Source organism: Cololabis saira, chromosome 4, assembly GCF_033807715.1.
Source record: "Cololabis saira isolate AMF1-May2022 chromosome 4, fColSai1.1, whole genome shotgun sequence".
Classification (NCBI taxonomy): Eukaryota; Metazoa; Chordata; class Actinopteri; order Beloniformes; family Belonidae; genus Cololabis; species Cololabis saira.
In genome coordinates, this window is record NC_084590.1 from 2,280,202 (window position 1) to 2,308,190 (window position 27,989).

General features: G+C 44.6%; 1 protein-coding gene across 1 annotated transcript in view; it reads right to left on the bottom strand.

The window, feature by feature from the left end:
* The window catches only part of LOC133442209 (aldehyde dehydrogenase, dimeric NADP-preferring-like), a 43,194-nt gene extending 16,456 nt beyond the window's left edge, over positions 1-26,738 (bottom strand). The window contains exons 1-4 of the mRNA XM_061720158.1: positions 26,639-26,738; positions 14,319-14,481; positions 12,018-12,249; positions 5,121-5,206 (exon numbers count right to left, since the gene is read on the bottom strand). Of these exons, the coding sequence (XP_061576142.1) occupies positions 5,121-5,206; positions 12,018-12,249; positions 14,319-14,474 (474 nt within the window). The 5' untranslated portion in view covers positions 14,475-14,481; positions 26,639-26,738. The remainder of the gene's footprint in view (positions 1-5,120; positions 5,207-12,017; positions 12,250-14,318; positions 14,482-26,638) is intronic.
* Between the last annotated feature and the right edge of the window lie 1,251 nt (positions 26,739-27,989).

Here is a 27,989-nt window from a genome sequence, read left to right on the forward strand (position 1 = left end):
CGGCAGAAGGGGCTCTCGGCACCGGATTGCCAGGATCTTCTGCCTCCCAGCTCCATCAGTTCCAGCAGGTTCCCTCGGTTGGAGCCACCGGCATCGGGATGTTGGTACCCGGCCTCCCTCCCACTGCATTTCAACCCAGTTTCCTTCCTCAACCCGTTCCGGCCCCACAGGCAGCTACTCATTTCACCCTGTCCACAGCTAATCCCGCCGTCCGTCATCCCAATGCTTTCGCTTCCCGCCCCTCTCCAGTTCCGGCCAACCTGCGCAAACAAATAATAGAGGGTAACTACATTAATCTCGCACTCCTCCTCATGCCCTCCCTCCACCAACCACCCGCAGACAGACATCTTCAAGACCATGAAGGGTGCCTCCACCCGAGAGGAAAGTCATCCACCCGTTCCAAAGAGCTCACACCGACCAAGTTTGCATATGTGTTCTCTCTTTACAGAGACGTCATGTGCTCCACCTTTCCTTCACGTCGCCAGGAACTGGACGACTATTTATCCAGTATCCTCAATCTAGCCCTCCGCTTCGGAGGCAACGGCTTTTACCTTTACCACATCCATTTCGTTTCCGAAGCTCCAGCTCGCCTTCATCAGTTCAACGAAGCCACATACTGGCACTTCGCAACCACCCTAATCCGTGCTTCGTTAAGTTCCTCATCAAAGGGTTCAGTGAAGGTTTCCACCCCGGTATTATCTCACTTCCGTCCTCATCTTTCGAATGCAAAAATCTACTGTCCGCCTTAAACGAGCCGGAGTCAGTCGATCGCTTGCTCGCCAAGGAAGTTAAAGAAGGCTTCATGATCGGCCCGTTCACTCATCTCCCCTTTCCGAACTTTCGAATCAGCCCCCTCGGCATTGTAACCAGGAAATACTCAGGAAAGAAACGTATCATTGTCGATCTCTCAGCGCCTCATGGCAGTTCCATCCCAAGCATCAATAGCCTGATTCCTAGCGAAGACTTCTCCCTTCACTACGCCACCATCAATCATGCCATCGCCCTCATTAAACTCGCCGGGAAAGGGTCGTCGCTCTCAAAAGCGGATATCACCAGCGCTTTCAAGGTTCTCCCTATTCACCCAGACTCCTGGCGATACTTCGGCGTCCGCTGGCGAGGTGCATACTACTTCGCAGTCAGGCTCACCTTCGGCTGCAAGAGCAGCCCCAAACTTTTCGATACCTTATCAGAGGCCCTCTGCTGGATCCTCTCCAACAACCACGGCATTCCTTTCCTCGTCCTTACCCCTCATCATTACCCCTCCCTCATCGCCACCTGCTTCTGGCCTGATCACCCTAACTTCCGTTTTCTCCGAACTCGGGGTTCCATTGTCCGCAGAGAAAATGGATGGCCATCCACTTCCCTCGAATTCCTCGGAATCACTCTCGATACAGTTCTCTTTCAGGCTTCTCTTCCGACCGAGAAGCTCAACCGAATCAGTCTTCTCATTTCCAATTTCCTCTTAGCCCCAGGCTGCACCAAACGCCAACTCCTCTCCCTCCTGGGCCACCTCAATTTTGCCATGCGCATTATTCCCCAAGGGCGGGCCTTCATCTCCCACTTGCTGTCCATTGCTTCTGCTGTTCCATCTCTCTTGTCTCCCATCTCCCTAGACAACTCGAGCCGTGCCGAGCTTCGTTTGTGGCTCAACCTCCTTGCCACCTGGAATGGGATCACTTTCTTTTATGATGACCAACTGGCTCACCCCCACAATATCAATCTTTACACCGATGCTGCCCCTTCAATCGGTTTTGGGGGTTTCTACGATGGCAGATGGTTTGCAGCAGGATGGCCCTTGCAAACGAATACTACACTGCTTCTTCCACTCTCTACGAGATCTATCCCATCACAGTGGCTGCCATTCTCTGGGGCCACGAATGATCCCGCAAGTCCATTCTCATCTACTCAGACAACCTTACAGTAGTCGAAATAATCAATAAAGGACGCTCCAACTCCACATCCATCATGCCGTTCATGCACCGCCTAGTCTCGCACTCAGTCATACATCAATACATCCCCCGTGCAGCACATGTCCCCGGTCACTCCAACACCATTGCTGACTCTCTTTCTTGTTTCTCATTTCAGAAATTCAGAAGCTTAGCCCCCCTTGTAGATCCTTCTCCAACACCGGTTCCTCCTTATTCTGCATTGACTTTCAACGTATAAACCCAGCCCTAAGACCTCTGATCGTCGTATCCCAGAAAGCCATCATCAACAGCTTATAACCCACTACCTTATCATCGTACTGGACCGCCTGGAGAAGTTTCCGTCATTTTCACATTATATACAACATAACCTTCCCATCGTTTGACCTCATCACCCTGTCTAGCTACATCACCTACGCCCATTCCGTGATGGCTATTAAGACACAGACCATCAAAGTCTATCTTAGCGGTATCAATTTTTTCTCCAAGCTCTTAACCGGCAGTCCAAGCCCAGCGTCTAATCATCCTCAGGTTACCGCTCTCCTTAAAGGACTTATACGTCAAGAACCAGCCCAGAATCCACGCCGCCTTCCCCTTACTGCTAATTTGTTAGCAACATGCATCCACACCATCCGCTCCGGATACAGCACCCCCCATGTCGCTCGAACCCTTGAAGCCATGTTCTTACTTGCCTTTTGTGGCTTCCTTAGATGCTCCGAATTCACTGCGCCCACCATCCACTTCAACCAGCGCTGCTACACATGCATCTCCGAGTCTTTTTACTCTGACGACATCATAGTCTTCTACCTGAAGCAAACCAAGACCAATCAATCAGGTTCACCAACACCAGTCTTCTACTTCAAAGACCAATCACCACTGAATACTTTCGAGACCCTGGCCAACTACTTGTCATTCCGGAAATCACAGAGCACGTCTTCGACAGATCCTCTTTTCGTGTCCGAGTCAGGACACATCGTCACCAGATTCTGGTTTCACAATCACTTCCGTCAGATACTCTCCTTATCTGGCATCTCTCCCACGCACTACTCCGGTCACCAGCCGCCACTTCAGCCTCCCGCAACGGTATCCCAGAGCACCTCATACAGCTCATGGGCCGTTGGTCCTCCCGAACCTACCATCGCTACATTCGCTCAGATCTTAGCGACCTCAGATCCGCTCAGTCTCATCTCCTTAAGTAATCGGTTTTGGGGGTCCGTCGTTGCCCGGGCGCTGCGGCGGATTCCCTACCAGCTTCCCCACAACTCATCGACCGAACGATCGGATCATCATTACCATCATCATCGTCATCGCCATCATCATCGCCATCGTCATCGCCATCATCATCGCCATCATCATCGCCATCATCTCTCAATAAATCAATTAAACGTATCTCGTTGATGGCGTGGTCCTTGCTAGTGAATTGGAGCTTAACCAGCGAGTTTCAGGAGCAGGACCACGCCTCAACCACGCCCCAACCACGCCTCAACCACGCCTCTTCCGGCACCACGCCTCTCCGGCATACCTTCAAATACTAACCTAAACCTCAGTTCCTCTTCGCTCTCGTTCTTTGCACCCCTCCCCCCACCCCTTTCTCTCCTCCTTCTTCCCTCTCTTTCTCTACCTCATAGAGTCCTAGGGGTCCGTCGTTGCACGGGCGCTGCGGCGGATTCCCTACCAGCTTCCCCACAACGCATCGACCGAACGATCGGATCATCATTGCCATCGTCATCGCCATCATCATCGCCATCGTCATCGCCAGCATCATCGCCATCATCATCGCCATCATCATCGCCATCATCATCGCCATAATCCGTGTATCATTCGTTCTTTCCATTTTCCATTAATCAAAAACCAAAACATGAAAAAGTGACTGGTTATTTTGTTATTTGTTTTTTATTATAACACACCGTAGGCTCTGCGTTAGTGTAACGCGGAACCATAAATCAGCCTTTAGTGTGCGCTCTGTGTGCTGTTCTGAACACGTCTCTTCTCTTCTTTCGGCCATATGATGGTCCCGTCTGTCACGGGATTACACATTTACTGTCAGTGTTTGCTATATAATATATAATATTTGCAATATACTGTGGACATCTGAATAAAAACTTAACTCCTAAATAGATTGAATCAAAGCGCTCTCCAGCTCTGCGTCTGCTGTATGTCTTTTTCTCCTCAGATCATGCCGAGCACAGAATCTTCTGACGATCATTTCTGAGCATTGCAGGAGACACATCTGCTGCAACGTGCAGGAAATATCTTTGTACGTCAAACCGCTGTGGAACAAGTCCTTAATCAATCTTTAAAAAATAATCCTTAATCTGTTGTTCCAGCGCCGCCATGGTAGCCATGGTTACCCGAACTGCCACGTACCATGGATGTAGGACATTTCCGGGTCACGTAAACCCGACCAATTAAATATTAAAATCAAATTCAGCCCCGTGGCCCGTTTTTCGATTTTCGTATTTTTGATCTGTGCCTAAAATTGAAATATGAAAAACCAGACGTTTTTCCGTTTTTTGTGTTATAATAAAAAACAAATAACAAAATAACCAGTCACTTTTTCATGTTTTGGTTTTTGATTGCCAATGGAAAATGGAAAGAACGAATGATACACGGATTCGCCATCATCTCTCAATAAATCAATTAAACGTATCTCGTTGATGGCGTGGTCCTTGCTAGTGAAATGCAATTACAAAAACTAAAATGTCATACATTCTGGATTCATTACAAATCAACTGAAATATTGCAAGCCTTTTATTATTTTAATATTGCTGATCATGGCTTACAGCTTAAGAAAACTCAAATATCCTATCTCAAAAAATTATAATATTCTGGGAATCTTAATCTTAAACTGTAAGACATAATCAGTAATAGTAAAATAATAAAAGGCTTGCAATATTTCAGTTGATTTGTAATGAATCCAGAATGTATGACATTTTTGTTTTTTTAATTGCATTACAGAAAATAAAGAACTTTATCACAATATTGTAATATTCTGAGACAGTCCTGTAAGAATCTGATTCAGAGATCCAAGGCAACTGAGAAAATGTGAGTCATGTCTAAGAGTGTGGATGATGTTAACCTTTGGGTCAAATGAACACACAGAGAACACTTCATATCTGTACTGGTATAAGGACTTAATGTTAGAGTGGTAATGTCCAACATTAGTTCATAAACTAGAGCAGCTGGAGTGCAGACCTTGTCCAGATAGCGAGGTAGCAGCGCCCGGAGCAGCAGGGACGAGTACTCGCTGAGCTCCGACGGCTTCACCACAGCTGCGTTGCCTGTAGAGAGAACACAGCTTTCCTTGAATGAGATGAGATCATGAGTGATGCAGAGCAGAGGAGTAGGACGATGAGAATGCAGAGGAGAGGCCGGGCCATGTGGGACTGCGGGACGTTTTTCTCACAATGCCAGAGAACAATAACTACAGAGCAGAGTTGTGTCACAGATAGAAAGGTCACGATAGCACAACTCCTCGACAATGGCAGTAAGAAACGTAACTGACAAAAGAGGCCTGGAAATCATCAACATTTACTTTTAAGATCAGGCACCTACAATCATTTTTCCCGGACTACCATAGTGACTTGAAGTTGCTGAAAAGCCACACAACAAAGTGAAACCTGTCATTGGCCACGGTTACATGATGTTTTTTAATTCAGAATGAATTATTCAGAATGAAATAATTCAGAATTAAACTATTCCTTCGAGTTTACATGGAAATAGTAATTCTGAATTTAGGTTTACATGGAAAACACGTTTGATGGTCTTTCTCCAATTCCTCTCCAGGTCTGGGGGTTGGGAAGGTTCTGATTGGATAGGGGGGGGACCGGAAGTTAAACTACCGGAAGAAAAACTAACTTAGCCGCTACAACTTTGAAAAGCCCACAATTTTGATGTTTCCTGTTTCCATCTGTTCTTTTAATGATTTCTATTTATTAAATGAATGGTCTCTGCTCTTGACCAGCGTTTACTGCTGCTGCATCTTGAAACTTTGTTTGGAAAACCAGCCCAGCAGGAATATAAGCATCATGGACACAGACGGGCGAGGGAACGAGCAGAAAGAAAGACCGGAATTAAAGCTTAGTCGACTGCATTTATGACTTGACCCCAAAAAAATTCTGACAAAAGGTTTTTCAGTGGATTATTGTAGTACTAGGTGTACTTAATGACATCCTAAAAGTCTACCAAAATCTGACCACCAGAAAGGTGTATTTTTCAAGATGGCGACCAAGGTGGCCCAGAAATCCCAGGTGAATAGGGTAACATTTTTAACAAACAGATATCATCATGAAACTTCCCCAGTTAATTACTTACATGAAGACAAAAAAAAATTGCATTGGAAGTTTTTTGAAATTGTATGTGTAACTATGCAAATTAGGCGTATCTCATTGAATATGCGCCAATTCGCATAAAATAACCATTGCTCCTTATTCTTTAACAGAGGCAAGCATTTTTGGTGCCAAACCCCATGTTTTTTGATAAAAGCATCTAATTAGAATATTTAAATTATAGTGACATTATTAGCCATGCACATTTAACATTTAATAAAACGGTTATGAAATCGGTTATGAACATATTAAACATATTAAATGTACGATTTCCAGTTTCACTTCTATTTCTAATCCTGTATTCAGGAGCTTTCTTTATACCTGTAGTCTAAAAAATCCATTGACTACTACAGTGTGGTACTGTGAAATTAGTCAAAACAGGGCCGCCACGTGAAGGCTCAGTACCGCTAACCCCTATAGTTGTTTTTTCTTTTTTTTTTTCTTTTTTTTTTGTTGTATTTTAATGTTTTTTTGCATAGTTTTTTTTGTATTTTTATCTTTTTTTTCTCATTGTTTTTATGTTATTAAGTTCGCTGCAGTTGTTTCTTGTTTATCTTGTATGTTTTTTTATTTTTTTAAATTTTTTTCCTTTCACAGTTCGTCGTCACACCCCTCCTCCCATAAAGGTTGATTCTGTAGATTCTCACAGTTTTCAACTTGACATGGTCCACAAGCAGGCATGCATGGTAGTCCATATGCTCTGCAACTGCACCGTTGTGTTCGGCAGGCGGTTTTGCAATTACAGTGGACCATTTGCAGGAGGCTTTCTGGGGCAGCAGTCTTATTGGTCATAACTGGCAGGAAGATATTGCCCTCCAGTTTCCACCCCCAATCCACTGGGTTCATGTCACTCTCCTTTTCCATCCACACCATGATCTGGAAATAAACTCTTTGACAATGGTATTTAGTCGAGGACTCTGTAGGAGGGAGACGTTCTGGAGTAACAAATGACTTAGCAGAAACAATTTTCTTGCTAAAAAGGTTGTAGCGCAAAGAAGCAAGTGAATCAGTACTCTTGCCGCCAAAAAACACTGCCATTGCCTTGCTCCCATGGTCCTCGATGACATTCCTTGCCTGATTTGGGAGCAGAAACACATTTGCACAGGACTGGATGGTTGATTCACGTTTCACAAGTTTCTGGAATGCTGACTGTTTCCCGACACTAAAGATGCGGGAAGTTGTATCACATCCTGTGAAAGCATGAATAAAGAGCCCAGGACTTGTTTCATCTCTCTGATGTTGTACACTTTACTAGCTTTGGACTTATCTGAATGAAAATAGAGGTCTCTATTGTTTGTCTCAGCATAGTAGAGCAGAAGAATGAACCAGGGAACCACCGTCAAGGAAATAATGCTCAGTTGGTGGGACAGTATCGAGGACAGTTTTGTTTGATCCCTTGCTTGAGAACTCAGTGACTGCCTGTACTAGTTGGGGCATGTTGGCTTTACAGAAGATGTCTTTGTCTTCAAACAGGGCGGCAGGGAATGAGCAGAGCTCATAGTTCATTACATCTTCCAGTGAAAATTGCCCAGTTTTCGACATCATCAAAAATCGTTGGAACAACAGAGCAGGATCAATGCTTCGGCCTTGGGCATTTTTGATGGTGGAATCATCTGCAAGGGTTTTTACGCGATCCTTCCGTTTGAACGAGATTCCGAAAACATGTTTTCCAACCATTTATTTAAGGATCTCGTTCCCAACATTCTCAAAGTCATGCACATTCACATCCTCTTTGGCAACAACACCAGTAACGATGTTCCTCAGAGATGGGTCAGGAGAGAATGGCGTGCAAGAGGAAAGTTTCTCCTTGATCTTTTCCAAATCTACGTAATCTCGTTTCATCCTTGCTTCTGTTTTTTTTTTTAAATTTTTTTTTTTTATTTATTTATTTTTTTTTTTTATATATATTAATGAACACACAGCCAGGCTGGTGGAATTTGGTCTCTGCATTTAACCCATCTCTAGAGACTAGAGAGCAGTGGGCTGCCATATGAACGGCACCCGGGGGTTGATTCTCGGTGTTGCTCGCTGGTTGTGTAGGTGAGGTCATTGAACTGCTGCATGGAGTTGTTATACTCAGATGTGATGGGAATGGACATAGTCCACAGTGCTCGCATTTCCTCAGTCATTCCACTTCCGTGGGTCAAGCCTCGAGTACCCTTCAGGGACCGCATCAAGGTCTGCTCAATGACAAGGTCTGAGCTAAGGCCTGTCCAGAACTGGTTGCTGCGGCGGATCACATGAAAGCCCCTGGAAAATTTGGCATATACATCAGGGTGTCTGGTCTCGAGTTGGCACATTTCTTGGATGTAGAAATATGAAGATTTTAGATAGTTGTAGTGCCCAGCAGCGGCAAATATTGGAAGACAGTCCAATACAGCACGCAAGTGCATCTTCCAAGATCCAGTGCGGTCTGCTTTGATTAGGTCTCGGGCTGTCTGCAGCATTCTCTGATAGTTTACCCACAGACAACTGGTTTTGGACCTGGACCTAACTTCAGATTCTTTTAATTTAATAATTTTGTTTAAAGAATCATGAAAAATCGTAATCGTGGGCTAAAAATCGTGAATCGAATCGAATCATGACCCGAGTGAATCGTTACATATATACTTGCGTCTGTATATTTTTGTATATTACTAATATAAGAATTCACAATCGTTATCTTTATTGGCCATTTTCTCAAAATGAGTTTTTACCTGTAACAGCGTAAACCCACCGGACGCCGAAGCAGAGCAGAAGCACTGCACGTGGAGGCAGTCTCCTTGGTTAAACAGGGCGTGAACCTCCGCAGGCACTCTGCTCCGCTCCGCCTGCAGAGTGATAAGAGTTTTCCAAAATCTTCTGTGTAAATTTGTATCTGATAGGTGAATAAGGTCAAACAATCATTTTTAACCTAGCTTTATCCAATGTTAAGATATATGTTCCTTTATGCGAATTGGCGCATATTCAATGAGATACGCCTAATTTGCATAGTTACACATACAATTTCAAAAAACTTCCAATGCAATTTTTTTTTGTCTTCATGTAAGTAATTAACTGGGGAAGTTTCATGATGATATCTGTTTGTTAAAAATTTTACCCTATTCACCTGGGATTTCTTGGCCACCTTGGTCGCCATCTTGAAAAATACACCTTTCTGGTGGTCAGATTTTGGTAGACTTTTAGGATGTCATTAAGTACACCTAGTACTACAATAATCCACTGAAAAACCTTTTGTTAGAATTTTTTTGGGGTATGATGTTTTTTTTTCATATATGCAGCCGACTAGCTAGGGTCTACGATTTTACATATTGTACATTTTTATCAAAATCATTTATAAGGTTGTTATGGCCCAATAGTGTTACCTATGAAATATGATTAGCAAAAAGAACCAAAAGAAAATATTTCTTCTATCTGCTGTAATCCTGCAAAGAAGTCAACCAATAGGCGCCATTCGGCCCCAACGCCGCCTATTGGTCAATCTGCTTGAATATCAGTGATTGAATGGTCAGTCCTCACCTACTCCCCGCCTCCCAAAGAACGGTAAGGTGGGGAGGGAGTTTGTGTGGGGAGTAGGGATGGGTACCGAAACCCGGTTCCAATTTTGGAACCGGAAGCGAAATCCAAAAATTCGATATTCGTTTAAAAATGCGCATTTCGAATCTTCATTTCGAATCCTGGGAGTTTTTTTTTTTTTTCCTCTCTCTCTCTCTCCCCCCGCCCCCCGCGCGCGCTCTGAGTACTACGTCACATCCGCGGCTGCGCTGTAAGTGGCGGGGCCTTCGTCCTGCGGCGTCCCCGCGTCGTCGGGCGGGGTTTTCGCGGGGCGGTGTCCGGCACCGCGCCGGAAGGCGGACCGGTGGGGGGGGGGGTCGGATACGGCGGCCGGCGACGGCAACTCTGGACGCGCGCCGGGCCCTTCTCGCGGATCTCCCCAGCTGCGACGCCCGTCAGGGACCCGTTAACGCGGGCCCCCGGCAGGTCGCCTCTAGGGACCCTAGACTAGGGTTACATATTTATAGAAATATAAATAATGAACGCCTGATTTCAGCAGTGCAGGCGCCAAAAAGGGACATCCCCAAAACTTCTAAACTGCATAGAAATGTATTTATTTTATATAAAAAAAACTAAATGCTTTGATTTAAAGTGCTTTAATAGCATTGAACTTGCACGACTGTACAGACAGACAGCCATATAGCAACTGAAATATCCTCTGCTGCTATCTGTACGTCCACATCAGCCCAGATGTAGAATATAGCTACAGGCAGTACTCGAGTAGAGGGGGGATGAGGGGGGATGGCATCCCCCCTGAAATAAAAACGGTCCAAATCCTCCCTCCTGAAATAAAAACGGTCCAAATCATCCCCCCTGTAAAACTTCCATCCCCCCTTTCCATCCATTAGTAATTTCATCAATGAATGTGGTTTTACTGCTATTTCAACATTTAGAGTCATCAACAGAAAAATAACTTGACAATTTTCACTTGTTTCAAGTAAATTTTCACTTGAAATAAGTAGGAAAATCTGCCGGTGGGACAAGATTTATCTTCTTATTACAAGCAAAAAAATCTTGTTTTTTCTACTTATTTCAAGTGAAAATCTACTTGAAACAGGTGAAAATTGTTGTTTTTTCCAGTGATGAGTCTTGTTTTAAGTGTAATGAGATTGTTTTTACTAAAATGAGACATTTTAACTAGAAATAGGACAAATATTCTTGTTAAGATTTTGAGTTTTTGCAGTGATCCATTTTACTTATCCTGTGAAGGACAGAGTCATATTGATAAGTTCAGAAAAGTGTTTTTTATTGTTGTGTTTTGATGTATTTGATGTAAGCCCAGTGGATATTTAAAGCTTACAGAAGGCTGCATTTAACTGCTGCTATGTCATTCCTGCAGTATTTCTGCAGGTGTTTTGGTCACTGCTATTATTTGTAATATATTATATTATTTGTAATCAGCACAGGCAGGCTGAGGGGAGACCACTTTATATATGTTAAAGCAAGAAAAAACCTGGTTTTCACAATAGGTGCAGTGCATAGATGACGGGGGAATACTGGCCTGAAAAATTTTTTTCAGTCAAAAATATTTTTTTTGCTTTAATCCCTGGTATCGGAATCGGTATTCGAAAAGAATCGGAATCGAAATGAGGATTCAAAATAGGAATCGGATTCGATGAAAATGCAAACGATACCCATCCCTAGTGGGGAGTAGGTGTCTTTTAAAAAAAAAAACTCAAGATCGTAGACCCTAGCTTTAATTTAAAGAGGAATGAGTGTATACATGATCGCAGAATTATTCTATTCGGATTTAAAATCAGAGTAAACCAGCCACTTACTTAAGAATTAAGTTTAATTCGGAATGGACATTTATTCATTATTCATTGGGAATTAGGTGTTTACATGGTAATTTTTACTCATTTTAAATAAGGTTTAATTTTAATTCTGAATTAAAGAGGAATTAAACTTCCCATGTAAACGCACTGACTCTAGTGTTTAAGCTGCTCCAGCCCTGTCAAGACTCAGGCACAGAAGGTCCAGCTGTCTTCTCTCTGCTTGTGCATGTGCATGTATCTGAATATCCATGACTGCTTTGTAATATTCTCACTGGAATGAAAAGTAATTTCGTAGTATAACTCAAGGTCGTGATAATATTTCAGTTGTGTTTGAACTGACGTTTGTTCAGGCTGGTTCTGCCATCACAAGTGGCCCCCCCTCATCAGGATTTCATTGGATAACATCATGAGTTATTAGCAGTTACTGAGGAGCTCCAGACAGGAAGTGTCCTCACCTGCTGCGATGGCTCCAATCAGGGGTCCCAGGGTGAGGGACCAGGGGTAGTTCCAGGGCCCGATGATAAGAACCACCCCTAAGGGCTCCGGACGGATATAAACCTCATCTCTTAAGGTGAGCAGGTTCTTCTCTACGTGTCGAGCAGCTGCCCACTCTGCAAGCTTCTCTGTCGCCAGCTTGATCTCATGTTCGATCCCGATCAGCTCCAGGAGCGGTGTGTCGTACTGGCTCTGGGAGAAATACAGTTTTTATTTATTTTATTTTTTTATTCATATGCACAATGATAAAACAGTAATTATATTAACAATACAAGGACAAATAATTGTGCAGGAGAGGAAAAGAAGCCCGAAGGGCTTATAAAAAATCCTCCCCCTCAATACAAAATCACAAAAACAAATCAATCAATAAAAAAAGAAAAGAAAGGAAAAATAAAAGGTAAAAGAAACAACAAAAAAAACACAATAAACACACAAACAAAAAATATCTATAAAATGGCAATTTCATTTCCATTAGAATAGCCTATTAATTTTGCCTAGATAAGAGATTCCCCACCAAGCTGGTCCTAAACATTTTTAAGGATGATGCAAATTTAAGAGACCGATCTAAAGAGTTCCAGAGTTGAGGGCCATGGAATTTGATGAAGGATTTGTGACTGGAGGTTAGACAAAGAGGTAAATGAAAGTTCTTCCGACCTCGCATACACTGTGCGATTGTCGGCTCGTTTTGAACCGGTTTTCCAGTCGTGCAACTATTTTTTCGTTCGGGCCGGATTTTGACCCATTCGTTGATCGTGTCTCGTGCAGTAAACGTGGGGTAACGTTGAGAGAGTAACACCTCACGACGAGAGATTAACATCTCGCGACGAGAGATTAACACCTCACGAAGAGAGAGTAACACCTCACGACGAGAGATTAACACCTCACGATTAGAGATTAACACCTCACGACGAGAGATTAACACCTCACGACGAGAGAGTAACACCTCACGACGAGAGAGTAACACCTCACGACGAGAGATTAACACCTCACGACGAGAGATTAACACCTCACGACGAGAGATTAACACCTCACGACGAGCTCCCGATCACAAATCGTGAGCTCGCAAGAAAATCAAACGTGTTTGAAATCCTGGTCGCTCGTCGTGAAGGCATCTCACAGTTGAAGCAGCTACGACCCGATTGGACTCATCCTTTCACAGAGAGCATGCACAATCTCTGATGTCACGTCAAAAACTATTATTTGTAGTTTAAAATGTTGCAAATTCACATTACAAATCATGTTTTAATAGCAGAAAAAAGACCGCATTTCCCACATCTGCCCAGACAATTCCTTGTCCAATCACGACGTTGTCTAATCTTTTTTCATTTATCGCCACACAGAATGGCACAAATTGCCAAAGGCTAATTTATGGTTCCGTGTTACACAACGGGGCGCGTCGCCGCGTACCCTACGCCGTAGGCTCTACATTGGTGTAACGCGGGACCATAAATCAGCCTTTAGTGTGTGCTGTGTGCTGTTCTGAACACAAAGAAGTGTTAATTTTGCTGGGACGTTGAGTCCCTCCACCGAGACAACTTTTGCGGTATGCATTCATTGTTGTGTCTAAAAATGATGCGCAGTGCCCACCCAATCAGAAGCGGTACAGATATTTTGTGATTTATTTTTATATATATATAAAAAATTAAGGATCCCCATAACCTTTGATCAGGTGGGCAGGACGCACGTTTGGGTGGACACAGCCCACCCCTGCCCCAAAACCAGCCACGACTTCCAGTAACAGAGAGGTCCGACAGGAGGATTATGATCGTATAGTGTGAGCAGACGTGAGTATTATGATCGTATAGTGTGAGCAGACGGAGCATCAGAGCATCGGGTCGTTCAGTGTGAGACCATAAATCGTGGGCTGTGAACTTTTGAACTCAGCGATCTAGTCGTGCAGTTTGAGATGGGGCTGAATCAAACCATTTAAAATATCGCACAGTGTCTGCCCAGCTTAACTGAATAAGAGTGAATATCTGATGATAACAGAAAAAAATGATGAAAAGTGCCTGGAATATCTTGTTTGGAATGAATGAACTTAAACATAAACAGGCATGTTTGAAACATATTAATAGAAAAAATACCAGTAATTTAAATTTGCTAAATAAGGGTGCAGAAGGTGCTTGATGTGTAGAATATGAAATCATTCTCAAGAATTTTTTCTAAATTAAAAATAATTGATTAAGGTACGAAGAATAAGAAGCGCCCCAGTTAAATCAATTTTGATTATGTGAAGGAGGCTTTTAGGAGTCACCACTCACCCTGTTGATGTCCTGTTTGAGAGCCGTGGAGATCTCCGTCTCCTTCTCTGTGATCATCCTCTGCAAGGCGTGGAGCTGCTGCAGCCTGAACTCCAGGGGTCGAGTCCGGCCGCTGAAGAACGCCTCTCTGGCCCTCTGCACCGCCTGTCTCTCCATAGTCAATCTGTCCCAACAAAGAAGAACACCCATGGACACTTAGGGTCAATCCTAATACACCTACTTTCTACCACTAGCCCTAAAAATAGGTAGGGCCCTTGTAATCTTCCCTAGGGATTGGGACACCACTTGCTACGTCACTTGCGTGGTTTACGTTCGGGTACGTAAGCGTAAGTTTGCACATACGTCACACCATATCAGGAAGCCCAGAGCTAAAAGCTGTTTTAATTTCTGCTGTAGCGCTGTTAATATGCCACTTTATCAAGTTTTAATATTTTTTCAGGCGTAAAAGTAACCGTTACGATCCCCAACCTGGGCTCAGTTTATCCAAATAACGCCTGTTAAGAAATTTGATCCGATGTTTTCGGGGGATATCTAGAGCCGCCGGCTCGGGAGCTGATTTATGGTTCCGCGTAACATCGACGCAGAGCCTACGGCGTAGGGTACGCGTCGATTTAACGCGGAACCATAAATCAGCCTTTATTATGGCGAGATCTGAAAAAACGAGCAAGCGAGTGATTATATACATTCATACATATTTCTCGCTAGAAATGTAATCAAAATGCATTTTTATGCAGAAACAAACTCAAAATATTGATTTTATTCACTAAAAAATAAGAAATGTCCGCCATGTTTTTTCGTTTGATTCAGTCCGCAAATGACAACGAAAAGCATTCTGGGAATTTTTTCTAACCCTCGGTCAGCTAGTGTGCATCTGAAAACCCTCGTTTTTAAGGGGTAGATTCATACACACTAGCCCCCGCTATGTCCACTAGCCTTACATGCACCGCTACCCTCACGGGAACGCGCACAATTTAGGGTTAGGGCTGAAAAGTAGGACTAGGGGGGGATTGGGACTGGCCCTTACTGAATTCCAAGCCTAAAATTTGACAATTATCTTTTTATTCACGTATTCTTGGAGAGGCACCCCAGTTCTATGTCCTGCACCCGTCTTCCTCTCCAACTCCTGAATCTACACAGCGTTGTGTCGGTTAGCAGGGCAGAAACGGACTTAGACCAACTTAGTTCAGAAGATGTCTTGTTTTTATTTTCAGACCTCACAAAGCCATACCTGGACCTGATCCCTATCTACTGGTGAGAAGGTGCAGGAGCAACACAGTCATGAAGAAATATGCATTTGTTTTTATTTTTTTTTAAACAAAATTTGAATTTGAATCTGAATGCACAACACCGGAACCTGCAGTGTGGGAGTGAGAGGGGCAGGGTAACGGCCCGGTCAGGCGGGGGAGAGATTTGTCCGTCAAGACTCCTCTCCCTGGCCCTGCCCCTTCTCAACCTTTCCCTGACCCTGAACCAACCTGGGGCTTGTTGATTGGGCCGGAGCTTCGGGAGCTGCGTGCTGGCCTGCGGTCCCCACCCCTGGTCATCCCGCTGCTGCTTCCACCTGCCTGCGGTCCCCACCCCGGTCATCCCGTTGCTGCTTCCACCTGCCTGCGGTCCCCACCCCCGGTCATCCGTTGCTGCTTCCACCTGACTGCTGTCCCCACCCCCGGTCATCCCGCTGCTGCTTCCACCTGCCTGCTGTGTGCTGTTGACGTCCCCGACCCCCCCAGTCTGGCCCGCGGCAGGAGGGTCCCCCCTGATGATCAAGGTCCTGGTCCAGGTTTCTTCTAAAGGGGAGTTTTTCCTTGCCACTGTTTGGCTTAAGGCTTTTCTCCCACTATGGGAGTTTTTACCTGCCACTGTTTATGTAATAATTGCTCGGGGGTTTATGTTTATGTTTATGTTTATGTTCATGTTCTAGATCTCTGGAAAGTGTCTAGAGACAACATCTGTTGTATTAGACGCTATATAAATAAAATTGAATTGAATTGAATTGAATTGAACTTTATTGAAAATATACAAACTCTCAAAGAGGATAATGGACAAATATAAATTTAAATGCAATATGAAAAGAAAGGAAAATCAATATCAAAATAAAAAATGGGGATTCTTGTAAGGAATACAAAAAACTTTAAGTGAATTTAAATTCACATAATGGAGCATAGAAAAGGAGAGGAATTATTAAATTAAAATAACGATCAATGTCTAGACTTATTTTACTTGCATTTTTGTTTTCTACTCTTTTGACACATGTGAAAAAAATCTTAAAATCGTTAATAAAACCCCGGAAGGAGGGTTTACAATTTCTCCATTTGGCACAATGAATATGGTACTTACCCAGTAACAAAATTATATTAATAATATCAGAAAGAATAAAATAATGTGGCTTAATTCAAAAGGTGGAACATTATTAATTTTAAGAGATATCCAATTGTGTATGTCTGTCCAGAAACAATGGGAAAAAGGACATTGATAAAACAATTGTTCCAGTGTTTCTTCATCCTTTTTGCAGAAGAAACTACCTCAAATTTAAATCTTTTTTTAAGAAATTCTGCCACAGAATAGACGAAAATATGCATTATATGGTGTTGTGCAACTCATAGGTAGCTTGGCTGTCCAGTTATCAAGGCTAATGATAATTCTATTAAAGAATTATTAATAATTAATAAAGTTGACTATTTATCAAATTGTATTATCAAAAAATGATAGTTCTCGTAGGGGCACCACCGCCGGGGCCTTACTCCGGTGGAATTCGATAACTAAAACAGCAGAAAATCAGTCTCATATGATTTTTGAATTATCCTGCAGAACAGCAAATCTTACAGAATAACAGTGAAGGCGTGATGTCCGAACACTAGGCTCTGCTTAAACAAATCAATCTGTGACCAAATCTTGCATGAAATAACAACCACTCATAAAAAAATCAATCAGGATTTATTCACATACGGGTATCAAAAGATGGTAAATAAATACCCAATAAATCTGATGGCAGAAATGGCTTAAGTATCATAAAACAATTAATTAACTAGAAAAACATCAATAGAAAAATAGGACATGAAAGTTAAATGCATGGAATGAAAAGAAAAGAATCAAATGTAATAATAATAAAGATGATAAAGAACACAATAATGATAACGTACAGTAATACGCATACAGTAATCTCATTAAACATAAGTTCAGCTTTACACCGTTCTAACTGACTGATCGCCCAAACACAGCCTCACGTCTCCTCTGGATTCTGCATCTGGGCTGCGGGTTCTGTCGGGGGTTCCAGTCCAATGCGGCCTCGTTCCTCTCGGCTCTCAGTCCAAGCAGTCTCTCGTCTCTCTCTCTTCTCCTTCGACTCTGAAGAAATAAAAAGACAGGGGTGCAGCAGCCGGGCGATCCTGCCCTGGTCAACGGAGCCTATCACGGCGTCTCGGTGCGCGCGGGGATCCGGTCCACTCGTCGGACGTGCGGGCTCCCGTCCGGGCTCCTGAGCGCGTGGGCCTCACGGACACAGGTGGCTGGGTGCTCCTCGGGCTGAGCTGGCAGGCTGACCGGAGGATCAGGCCCTCCTCGGGAGAGAACTTAGAGCGGAGAGAGAAATTAGAAAAGAGAGAAACTTGGGAGCGCAGTGCGCTCCGTGGTAACGGGTCTTACGCTCCGCCGGACACTCCAGGCTCGAAGCGGCTCCCCCCCCCGTCTCGTTGCAGCGCTCAGGAATAAATGGGTAGATGCGGCCGTGGCTGCCTCGGTCGGCAGGCACGTCTTGTCCGGTCCGCTGGCTGAGGGAGAGAGAGCACTGGGCAGGAAGGGAGCTTTTGAGTTCCGCGGGCTGCGTGATGTCACCAGCCCCTGGCAAGTGATTGGGTGCTTCCCGCTTTTGGGCTTGGGGCGGTTTTACTGAGAGGGACAGTCCCCCCCTTCAGGGCTCGCTTCCTGGGCTCCATTTAGTCTGAACCCCCCCTGGTGTCGTCACCCCAGGGAGTCTGTTCCTGGTCCCTTTGCGTTGTCTTTTCCTTTGTTCCTCCAGGTCTGGCAGGAACCCTGCTGGGTTTGTGGGGGCTATACTGCGCCTGGCCCCCCTCCTAGGTGTCGTAAACTTACTATCTCGAGCTAGGCCGTGGGGGTCGTAAACGGACTATCTCGGCCGAGATCACCAGGAGGCACATTGCAGCCGGTTTTCAGCTGAGCAGTTTCAAAGTTTCAAATATACACATTCACAAAATGTTCATACACATTTATAAGTCCAGAGTTCACGTGGGCGACGCCCAACAATGGTCATATGCAACAGTTAGTAACCGCTCTTTTAGTCCTGTGTTTTTTCTTTTGTGTAAAACATAATCGAAATCACGTGATCTTAGTCTGACATAGCCCACAATGAATTAGGATATAAACAGAGTTTGAGGCAGGATTGAGGCAGGATTTATGAAAAAAATCCATATACGTTTTAAGTTTTCTAGTAATAATGTCAGATGAAGCGTTCCAAACCAAAAAGAATGAGCCCTCTAGTGTATCTCTCCATTGCCTTGAACAGGCGGTGTGCTGCAAAATGTGCTGCAATTCGGAGGCCAAATTTCCCGCGCTGTCCTGCGGATGTGACGTCACATGACGCTGCATGCGCGTTCTCCCCGTTCTTCCCGTTCTCCCGTGCCGGCTTCACTGTTGGGTGCAGTACCCCCGACGGCCGTCGTGGCGAAGGGTGGCGCTAGAGAGTCTCATTTCTTAAAAGGAGCCTCATGCTCCTTTAATTTAATGAATAAAAAAAGGATTAAAAGTATACCTATAGAAAAGTCATGTGGCTGCCCCCTGAGGGACTACATTGAGCACCGGAGTGGCACTGCGGAAGTATAGAATGTACGAAGTATTTGGTCACGTGACCCATCGGCTTCTGAATCTTTTAAAGCTGGTTTTCTTCGTGCAGTGCACAGCCATGTTCCTCAGCAAGCCAACGGGTACATGACCACCGCATCTCAATCAAAGTTAGCTTTGTTCCCAGCTCATTCAGCAAAACCCCGCCGAAATATCTGTAGAGCTGCCGTGAGACGTTTCCAGCAGGATATACCGTTCAACATGGATGGCAAAATAAAAAATGATCATCATATTTAGCCAAAGCTATGTCAATACAATTGGGGAGTTAAATCGCAAAGGGTGGAAGCATGACGATTACAGGTGAGGAAAATACAACAGTTAGCGATTGAATTGATATAGATCAAAAGATTATCTCTGCTCTACAGTTGGACATTTTAACATGTGAGTCAATTGAGAGTGACTGTCCTTTGCAGTCGGCCTATATCAGTCATTTGTGGAACTGCAACGAAACTTAGTTCTGCATCGTGCATCGGTGCAGGAATGAGTTGGCCGGCGCTAATACGGGAGCAGAGATGTGAGGCAGGAGAAGAGGAGGAAGCACAAACAGCTAGCCAGTGGAATAGTGTTTCAACTGTAAACTTACCTGGTCTGGAATTATATAACATAAGTTACACCAGTTTTGGTGAGTTTATGTTGATTTTATTGTATTTTTCCATGTTTCCATGTGTCATTGCTGGCAGAGAGCTAACGCTAACAACGTTGCCGTCTCAAGTCTCACGCATTGAATGTGAGATTCGCGCATTTCAACGAATCCACAGTGTTGACTTGTTGAAATGGCCTTCTTTTGACAATGTTGATCATGGCATTTTACTGCACAGGTTAGAGCATGTTGTTGGGATTAAAGGGACAGCTCTACGTTGGTTTAAATCATATCTATCTGACAGTTTGTTCATGTACATGAGGTTTCTTCAGAACAGTCAAGGGTCTGTTATGGTGTTCCGCAGGCTTCAGTGCTAGGGCCAATCTTGTTCAGTTTATACATGCAGCCGTTGGGAAGTATAATCCAGAATCACAGCACACACTTTCATTGCTATGCTGATGATACGCAGCTCTATTTGTCTATGAAGCCGGATAAGACAGAACCGTTGGTTAAACTTCAGGCATGTCTTAGGGACATCAAGGAATGGATGTCCAGAAATTTCTTGCTTCTAAATTCAGATAAAACAGAGGTTATCATTCTTGGTCCAGAGCATCTTAGGAAGGGACTAGATGGTGTTGCGATGGCTTCTAGTGCAACTGTGAGAAACCTTGGTGTTGTTTTCGATCAGGATTTGTCGTTTAAACCATATGTTAATCAGGTTGGTAAAATAGCGTTTTTCCATCTCCGTAATATTGCAAAAATTAGGAAAATCCTCTCGCAGAGTGATGCAGAAAAACTAGTTCATGCGTTTGTATCTTCTAGACTGGATTACTGTAATGTGTTGTTAGCAGGATGTCCAAGTAATTTGCTGAATAGGCTCCAGCTGATCCAGAATGCAGCAGCACGAGTGCTGACAGGGATCAGCAGGAGAGACCACGTCTCTCCAGTGTTAGCGTCGCTCCATTGGCTACCTGTAAAATTCAGAATTCAATTTAAAATTGTATTACTTGCATATAAAGCCCAAAACGGCTTAGCTCCGCAGTATTTACAAGATTTGATAGTGCTCTCCGCTCCCAGGGTGCAGGTTTACTCGTAGTTCCTAGAGTATCTAAATGTAGATTTGGAGGGCGGGCGTTCTGCTATCAGGCACCATTACTTTGGAACCAACTTCCAATCTGGGTTAAGGAGGCTGACACCACCTCCACCTTTAAAACTAAACTTAAAACCTTTCTGTTTAGTAAAGCCTATAGTTAGTGTTTAGTAAACCTCTAGCTGGTGTTGGTAAATCTCTAGGTAGTGTAAACTGTAGTGTGTTAGAGTCAGTAGTCATAGTTGCAGCTATAGAACAAGACTATAATAGTTAGTCTCAAATATAGCTTCGCGGTATATATGCTGATATAGGCTTATGCTGCAGGGGGGCACCGACATGATCCGCTGGGCGGTGCCTCTCACCCTTCTTCTCCTCTCCTTTTCCCTGCCTCTCTTCTCCATTACCATTTTTATTTATTATAAATATGTTATAGCTATCATTTTTGTCCATCGTTCCTGTAGTTTCTTGTGCCGGCCCCCCCCCTCTGGTCATCCCGCTGCTGCTTCCATCTGCCTGCTGTGTGCTGCTGACGTCCCTGACTCCCCCAGTCTGGCCTTCGGCAGGAGGGTCCCCCCTTATGAGCCTGGTCCTGCTCAAGGTTTCTTCCCTCCTAAAGGGGAGTTTTTCCTTGCCACTGTTTGGGTTAAGGCTTTTCTCCCACTATGGGAGTTTTTACCTGCCATTGTTTATATAATAATTGCTCGGGGGTTTATGTTTATGTTTATGTTCATGTTCTGGATCTCTGGAAAGCGTCTAGAGATAACATCTGTTGTATTAGACGCTATATAAATAAAATTGAATTGAATTGAATTGAAATGTGAGACTCTATCCGTCTATCTGTCTATCCAGGTGGCTGCGGCTCTTTACGTGTCATTTACATTTTTCTGACGGATGTTTTAGGTCTCTTACTCCTGGAGTTGTGCATAAAGTATCAGTGTCAGCACTTTGAAACAACAGGCAGGGAAAACAATAAAAGGCATTGCTAACGCCACATCCAGTTAGCCATCTCATTTTCTCGTAACTGGAGCGGGAGAAGCTCTGGTTGGAGAGTCGCTCGCAGTCGCTTGCCTGCTGCTGAATGTTTAAATCGGGTTGGTCAGACCCAAGCTCCTTTACCTTCCGTTTTTTCCTCCACTGAATGCCTCAAGGTGTTTTTGTAAAGAAACCACCGCATTTAGTTTAGTTCCCTAAGTTTTGCTTGTGTCTGCCATTTTGCTCAGCTAAAAAAGACAGGAAATTAATTGTCCCATCACATTAGATTAAAAATGTCCCGCCCCCCTCCCTGCTGGGCTTGCTGGGGGGGGTTTCCTCCTATCCCTCTTCTGGTCCTCCGTGGGGCTGCTGGTGGCTTGGGTTCGGGTTTCTTCCTTGTCGGCTTCTGATCTCTCGGGTGGCGTGGTTGTGCCCTCCTCCTCTGTGTATCTACTGATGCCTATCTACACACATCCTCAGTGATTTTCCTGATGTCATCAGGCATTTTGGGTCTTTCGAAATCATACGCCCTCAATCAGGTGACCCAGCTGGCGTGGATCAGGCCCCAGCTTGCGTCCAGATGGCTAGCTAGCTACCATGACTCCATGGTTCCCCTCTCTTAAGCCACAGCCATCTTGAGGCTCTCTCTGCCGCATCTGTGATACTGATCTCTCTCCATCGATGCCTAAACTACTGAAGGCTCTGATCAAGGACCGGGCTGCAAATCCTCTGCATCCAACTTCCACAGGGAAACACCTTACTCTCCAACCCGCCTGCTGACAGTCACTGACAAGTCCTGCATACTTGGAGAGCTTCCTCTCAAAGGCCTCTTCCTCTTCCAGGTGATCTTCCCACGGGACTGTCAGCTCCATTAGCACAGCTTGCTTGGTGGACTCAGACACAGGGACGATGTCTGGTCGCAGAGTGGTGACTGCAATATGGCTGGGGAACTTCAGCTGATGTTCAAGGTCCACCAGCAACTGCAAGTCTCTTGCAGATATCAGAATGCCTGCAGATGATATTCTTCTGGCAGGCGCTGGCGATGGTTTTCTTGGTAGATCGGAACTGACCACACCAGTCCTGTGCTGATGGCTTCAGCAATGGTCTTAAGGACCTGGGGCCTCATTTATAAAGCTTACTTGCGTACACAACAGGGCTTGAAAGATGCGCAAGCCACCTTCTACGCAAAGGTTGGGATTTAAAAAGAAAAAACTAACCGAAAAATACACCAACCCTGACCCTCGCACACGAACATTTTGAAGATATGGGGAACTGGCGACGCAGGCGGTGAGGTGGTGAAATGAAGCCAGATTCATGTCATACTTTTAATGTCATCACATATCAGACTTATAATATAATAGCGCTGATCATGTCCCTCTGTGTTTGAAGCACAGCGTCAGTCAGGACTCTGGTGCTGCTGGTACTGGTACTGGTACTGGTACTTGTGCTGCTGCTGCAGCCGCGGTGCAGGACACGCCGGGCCGGGAACCTCCTCGTCACCCACCGCCACAACTGGAGAGTGACTGAGGACAGAACAAATGAGTGCCGGGCCACTCTACGGAGCCCCTGAAGCAGGGGTGTCGGACTCCAGTCCTCGAGGGCCGGTGTCCTGCATGTTTTAGATGTTTCCCTGCATCAACACACCTGATTCAAATTAATGGTCGTCACCAGCTGGTCATCAAGGTCTGGACAGCTCTGTTGGTGTCACAGCTCCTTTTATCACGGTGTGCTGAAGCAGGGAAACATCTGAAACATTCAGGAATGCGGCCCTCGAGGACTGGATCCCGACACCCCTGCCCTAAAGGGACTCAGACTTGTTTTATATATGAGATTTACGCGCGCTTGAAACCTTTATGCGCGCGCGTAAGCCTAAATTATGGTTCCGCGTTAAAACGACGGCGTAGCCTACGGCGTAGCCTACGGCGTACGGTACGCGGCGACGCGCACCGTACGCCGTAGGCTCTGTGTTGGTGTGACGCAGAACCATAAATCAGCCTTAAAGGTTTCACGCGCGCACGTAAAACTCATTATATATATAAAGAAAATCTGTGTCCCTTTAGGGGCTCCGTACCTCTTGGCCTCCACCTTCAAATCACACCACTTCTTTTTTCCTGCAACAGATCTGTCCGTGGCACTCACAGCGTTTAGCGCAGCAACGACGTGCTGCCACTCACTCGCTTTATTTTTGTTGATTTGTGATTAGTGCCACTACAGTGACCACCAAATAATGTGGTTTTCCTGCCTCCACCTCATCCACAACATCTCCATCTCAGTCTCCGTGAAATTTAGTGGCACGGTGGCTCGACACGTCTCATTCATCCTGACGTGCAGCAGAGACAGGCTGCAGGAAGCCGCTGCGCATGCTCAGCAGGCTCATTCATATGCAAATACAATCATCAAGTACTTTGCATTGACCATTTATGGTAGAAAGTGGGCGTGCAGAGGGTGGGATATGAGGCGAATTCACCTGTGCAACCTTCCAGCTGGACTGTGATTTATAAAGAGAACATTGCACAAAGAGCAAGTGTGCGTGCACACGGTTTTATAAATCAGGATTTTTTTTGTGTGCACGCCATTTTCGGCTTTTGGGGGCACGTGCACTTTTAGTATGAATCCTACGCACTCTTTTATAAATGAGGCCCCTGGTCATGTCTCCACCTGAAGCGTCCATCTCCAAATGCCCTTGTGCAGCAACTGAGGATGTGTTCCAAGGTTCCTCGCTTGGAACATAGTGGACATGCTGGTGTATCTGCTATTTCCCATATGTGCAGGTTTGACAGGCTCGCTAGCGCATCATACACTGCCTGGATGAGGAATTTGAAACAGTGAGGCGCGGCTTTCCAGAGCTCAGCCCAGGTCACTCTCCTCTCAGCCGCATTCTCCCATCTCTTCCAAGCTCCCTGTTGCTTCATTCCCACTGCCTTGAAAGTTCTTGTTTCCTCCACTGCCACTCTCACCTCTTCCTGAACAAGACGTCGCCCCTCCTTCCCCTTGGTGTTCATTTGGGGAGTTGGAAAGAAACCTTGTTTTCACTTTGCACAAACACACTTACACAGACATACACACCTGCTAGCTCACCTACATACTCACCCCACGGTTTTGGGGGACAGATAATTGCAGTAGCCTAGTCCTGATTCAGTTTTAGAGACCTGGAATGGTTGCTGTTTGTGTCTCTGCCTGTTCCCGTCTCTTGCAGATTCCAAAGGCCGGTGTGCCTGTTGTGTGTTTTCCTGTGTTTCTCTCATTTCCGACTTGCAGCGGATGCCAGCCCTCACCCCTTATTTTCCATCTCTTGATTTGATGGGGGCGGCGCCCTAGCGCCCTCTACTGACTAGCCGCCGCTGGTCCACATAGGTCTCCCATGCCACACATGGCATTTTCACTCTGAGACATTAATTTCACCACACAGTAACTCCAACAGTCCATCTTACAAATGAGTCACGGTAGACTACTGTGCTGAGCTCTCTACTCAGAGAGCCAATCAGAAAACAAGATTTTTCAGCCAATCAGAAAACAGAATTTCATTTGTTGGGTAAGGTCTGAGTTTCAGCCAAGCTTCAGCAGTCAAGCCCCTTTCACACAGAATGCGCAAAGCGGCGACCGCCGTCGGCTTTCCCATTCATTGTGTATGTGCTTCCGCGGCACAAGAGCGGACCGCTCTGCCGCCGAGCTCGACGGCGCGCAAGAGGGCGCATGCCACGGCGTGAATTTGAAACGTTTTCTGTACTTGAAGCCGTTTTCCTTAACTGAGACGCATTAGGCCGTTGCAGTGCGTTTGGCCCTTGTCGGCCACCGTACTGCGCCGACTCTGCGCCGACTCTGCACCCACCCGGCGGTGGGCCCGGCGCAAACCACGCTCTATGTCTAGGAGTTAGGATCCTCACCATGACCGCAGCCGTCAGGTCCTCTCACTCCAACACAAGCCCAAATCATCACCCGTCACCCCCATGCGTGACAGCAGGTGTGGAGCGTTTCTCTTGAAATTAGAAAATCGGAAGAAACACAAGGTTTGGGAGGACTTTCTAAGCAATTCGTGATTTAATTTGCCGACGTGTTTGGCTGTTCAGAAGTAAAACACGCCCTGTGTCAGTTCAAAAGTTTTATATATTGCAACCCAAAATAAAAACAATAAAAATACAATCACCTGATCCTCACCTGCTCTTAAAATGAGGTAAACCCAAACTGAGGTAAAGCACGACACATTAACTGTATCATAATTCAGTGAAAGAACTACAAGACAAAGTGAGGAAAGGAAGTGAAAAGCTATACACCTAAATTGTTAGTATTTACTGTATATCATAATCTGTAGAAACACAGGGTGCTACTGTAACCAACCTGATGTCACAAAAATCTGTGAAATGCCCATGACCTCTCACCACTATTTTCCGTGGCACCAACACGGAAATGGTACATGTGAGCACCACGGATATTGTACTATGCGAAGTCAGTGGGATCCATTGTCGTGATATATACACAGATTATTACATTATTATTATGTATATATCATTCTTTATTATCAGTGTTGGGGGTAACGCGTTACAAAAGTAACGCAATTACAGTAATGTATTACTATTACTATTACTATTATTACTATGTTACTATTCAGTAACAAGTTTGCATCTAAATAAGATTAGATTTGTGCCAGTATGTGTAAATGTTCATCTGGTCTCCAGAAGTAAAGCAAATGAACAGCCGTCTCACTGCAGAGGTCTGCTTATAAAAATGTATGAGCTTACATTTCTGGACTACTCCTCACGCAAATGACTCCAGTTAGTCCAAACATTAAGCACACGAGCAATAAACAGCAATATGCCGTGAACTCACCGCAGTCCTGAGATGCTCCAGTCAAACAGCAGCAGGACAAGTATCAGTGGGATATTCCAACAAAGAGCTGGTCTGAGGCAGGAGACCACTGACCTTATCGGCCGCACGGATCTGGGATCAGTTTACAACTCTTTCACCGGGACCAGCAGCCTCCTCCTCTTCCCTGACACCAACACACGCGTCTCTTACAGCCTTCATCAAAGGGAATGTCTTTATTACACCAGCAGAGAAAGCAGCCATATCACCAATTACAACCTTGGAATCTTTACTTTAGACTACACACAAATAAAATGTTATTAACTGCAACCATTAAATGACGCCCCGGTCCGACCTCAACCCTCATTGCAATATATAAATTACCAATTCTAACTCTAATAATTTTTCCTGGCATTATCATGATATATTGTTTCATAGTGTATTATTATATTAAGTTATGAAATCTCATGGGATGTTAAACTATAGTATTATTATATTGTTATATATTATGGTGATCATTTTGTTATATGTTATAATATTATAAAAATTATATTAAAATTAAAATTATAGTATCTACTTTCATCATCTTATTTACACGCGTGCACGCGCGCACACACACACACACACACACACACACACACACACACACACACACACACACACACCCAGATACATATCATTGTAACTGATGTCGTCTTTTGGCGCTGTTTGCACTGTATGTAAATAAATAAATAAATAAAAAAGATAAAAAACTGCTACCATTGATCACACAATGATGGATTGATTTTTTTTATTTATTCTGAGAAAAAAAAAGAAAAAATCTCTCATACCTATTCTTACAAGTATTTAGCTTTGATTGTACACATTATACATTTTAATATTTTTTTTTTCAGATGAGATACAGGAACATGTCATCAAAGCAAAAATCATAGAATAATAAATCCACATAAGTCATTTCTCTTTTAGGACTGTGTTGTTCAGGCTGTCTCAGGGACACAAGCAGGAGGACGGTGTCCAGCTTCACCAGCATCAGCTGCTCGGCCTCAGCTCAGAAACCTCTGCCATCACGGACACCAGCGGACACAGCAGTTAGTTTAGCTGTCCCAGGAGCACAACAAGGGTGCATGTCAACAAAACCGGTGGCGTTGACCGAAACAAAAGAAGCCATTTAGCTGTGGCGAGCAGAGCATGCTGGGTAATTAAAGGGAGGGTAGATGAGGGGGCGTTATGTGCTTCTATTTCCTGGACAACATCACACATTGTCTTTGAGAGACAAAGCCATTGTTGTGTGAGGGCTCAGGTCTGTAGGACGGTGGCTATGTGGGGGGAGGAGCGCTGGTAACGTTCACTCAGAAACATGGATTTGATAACGTTA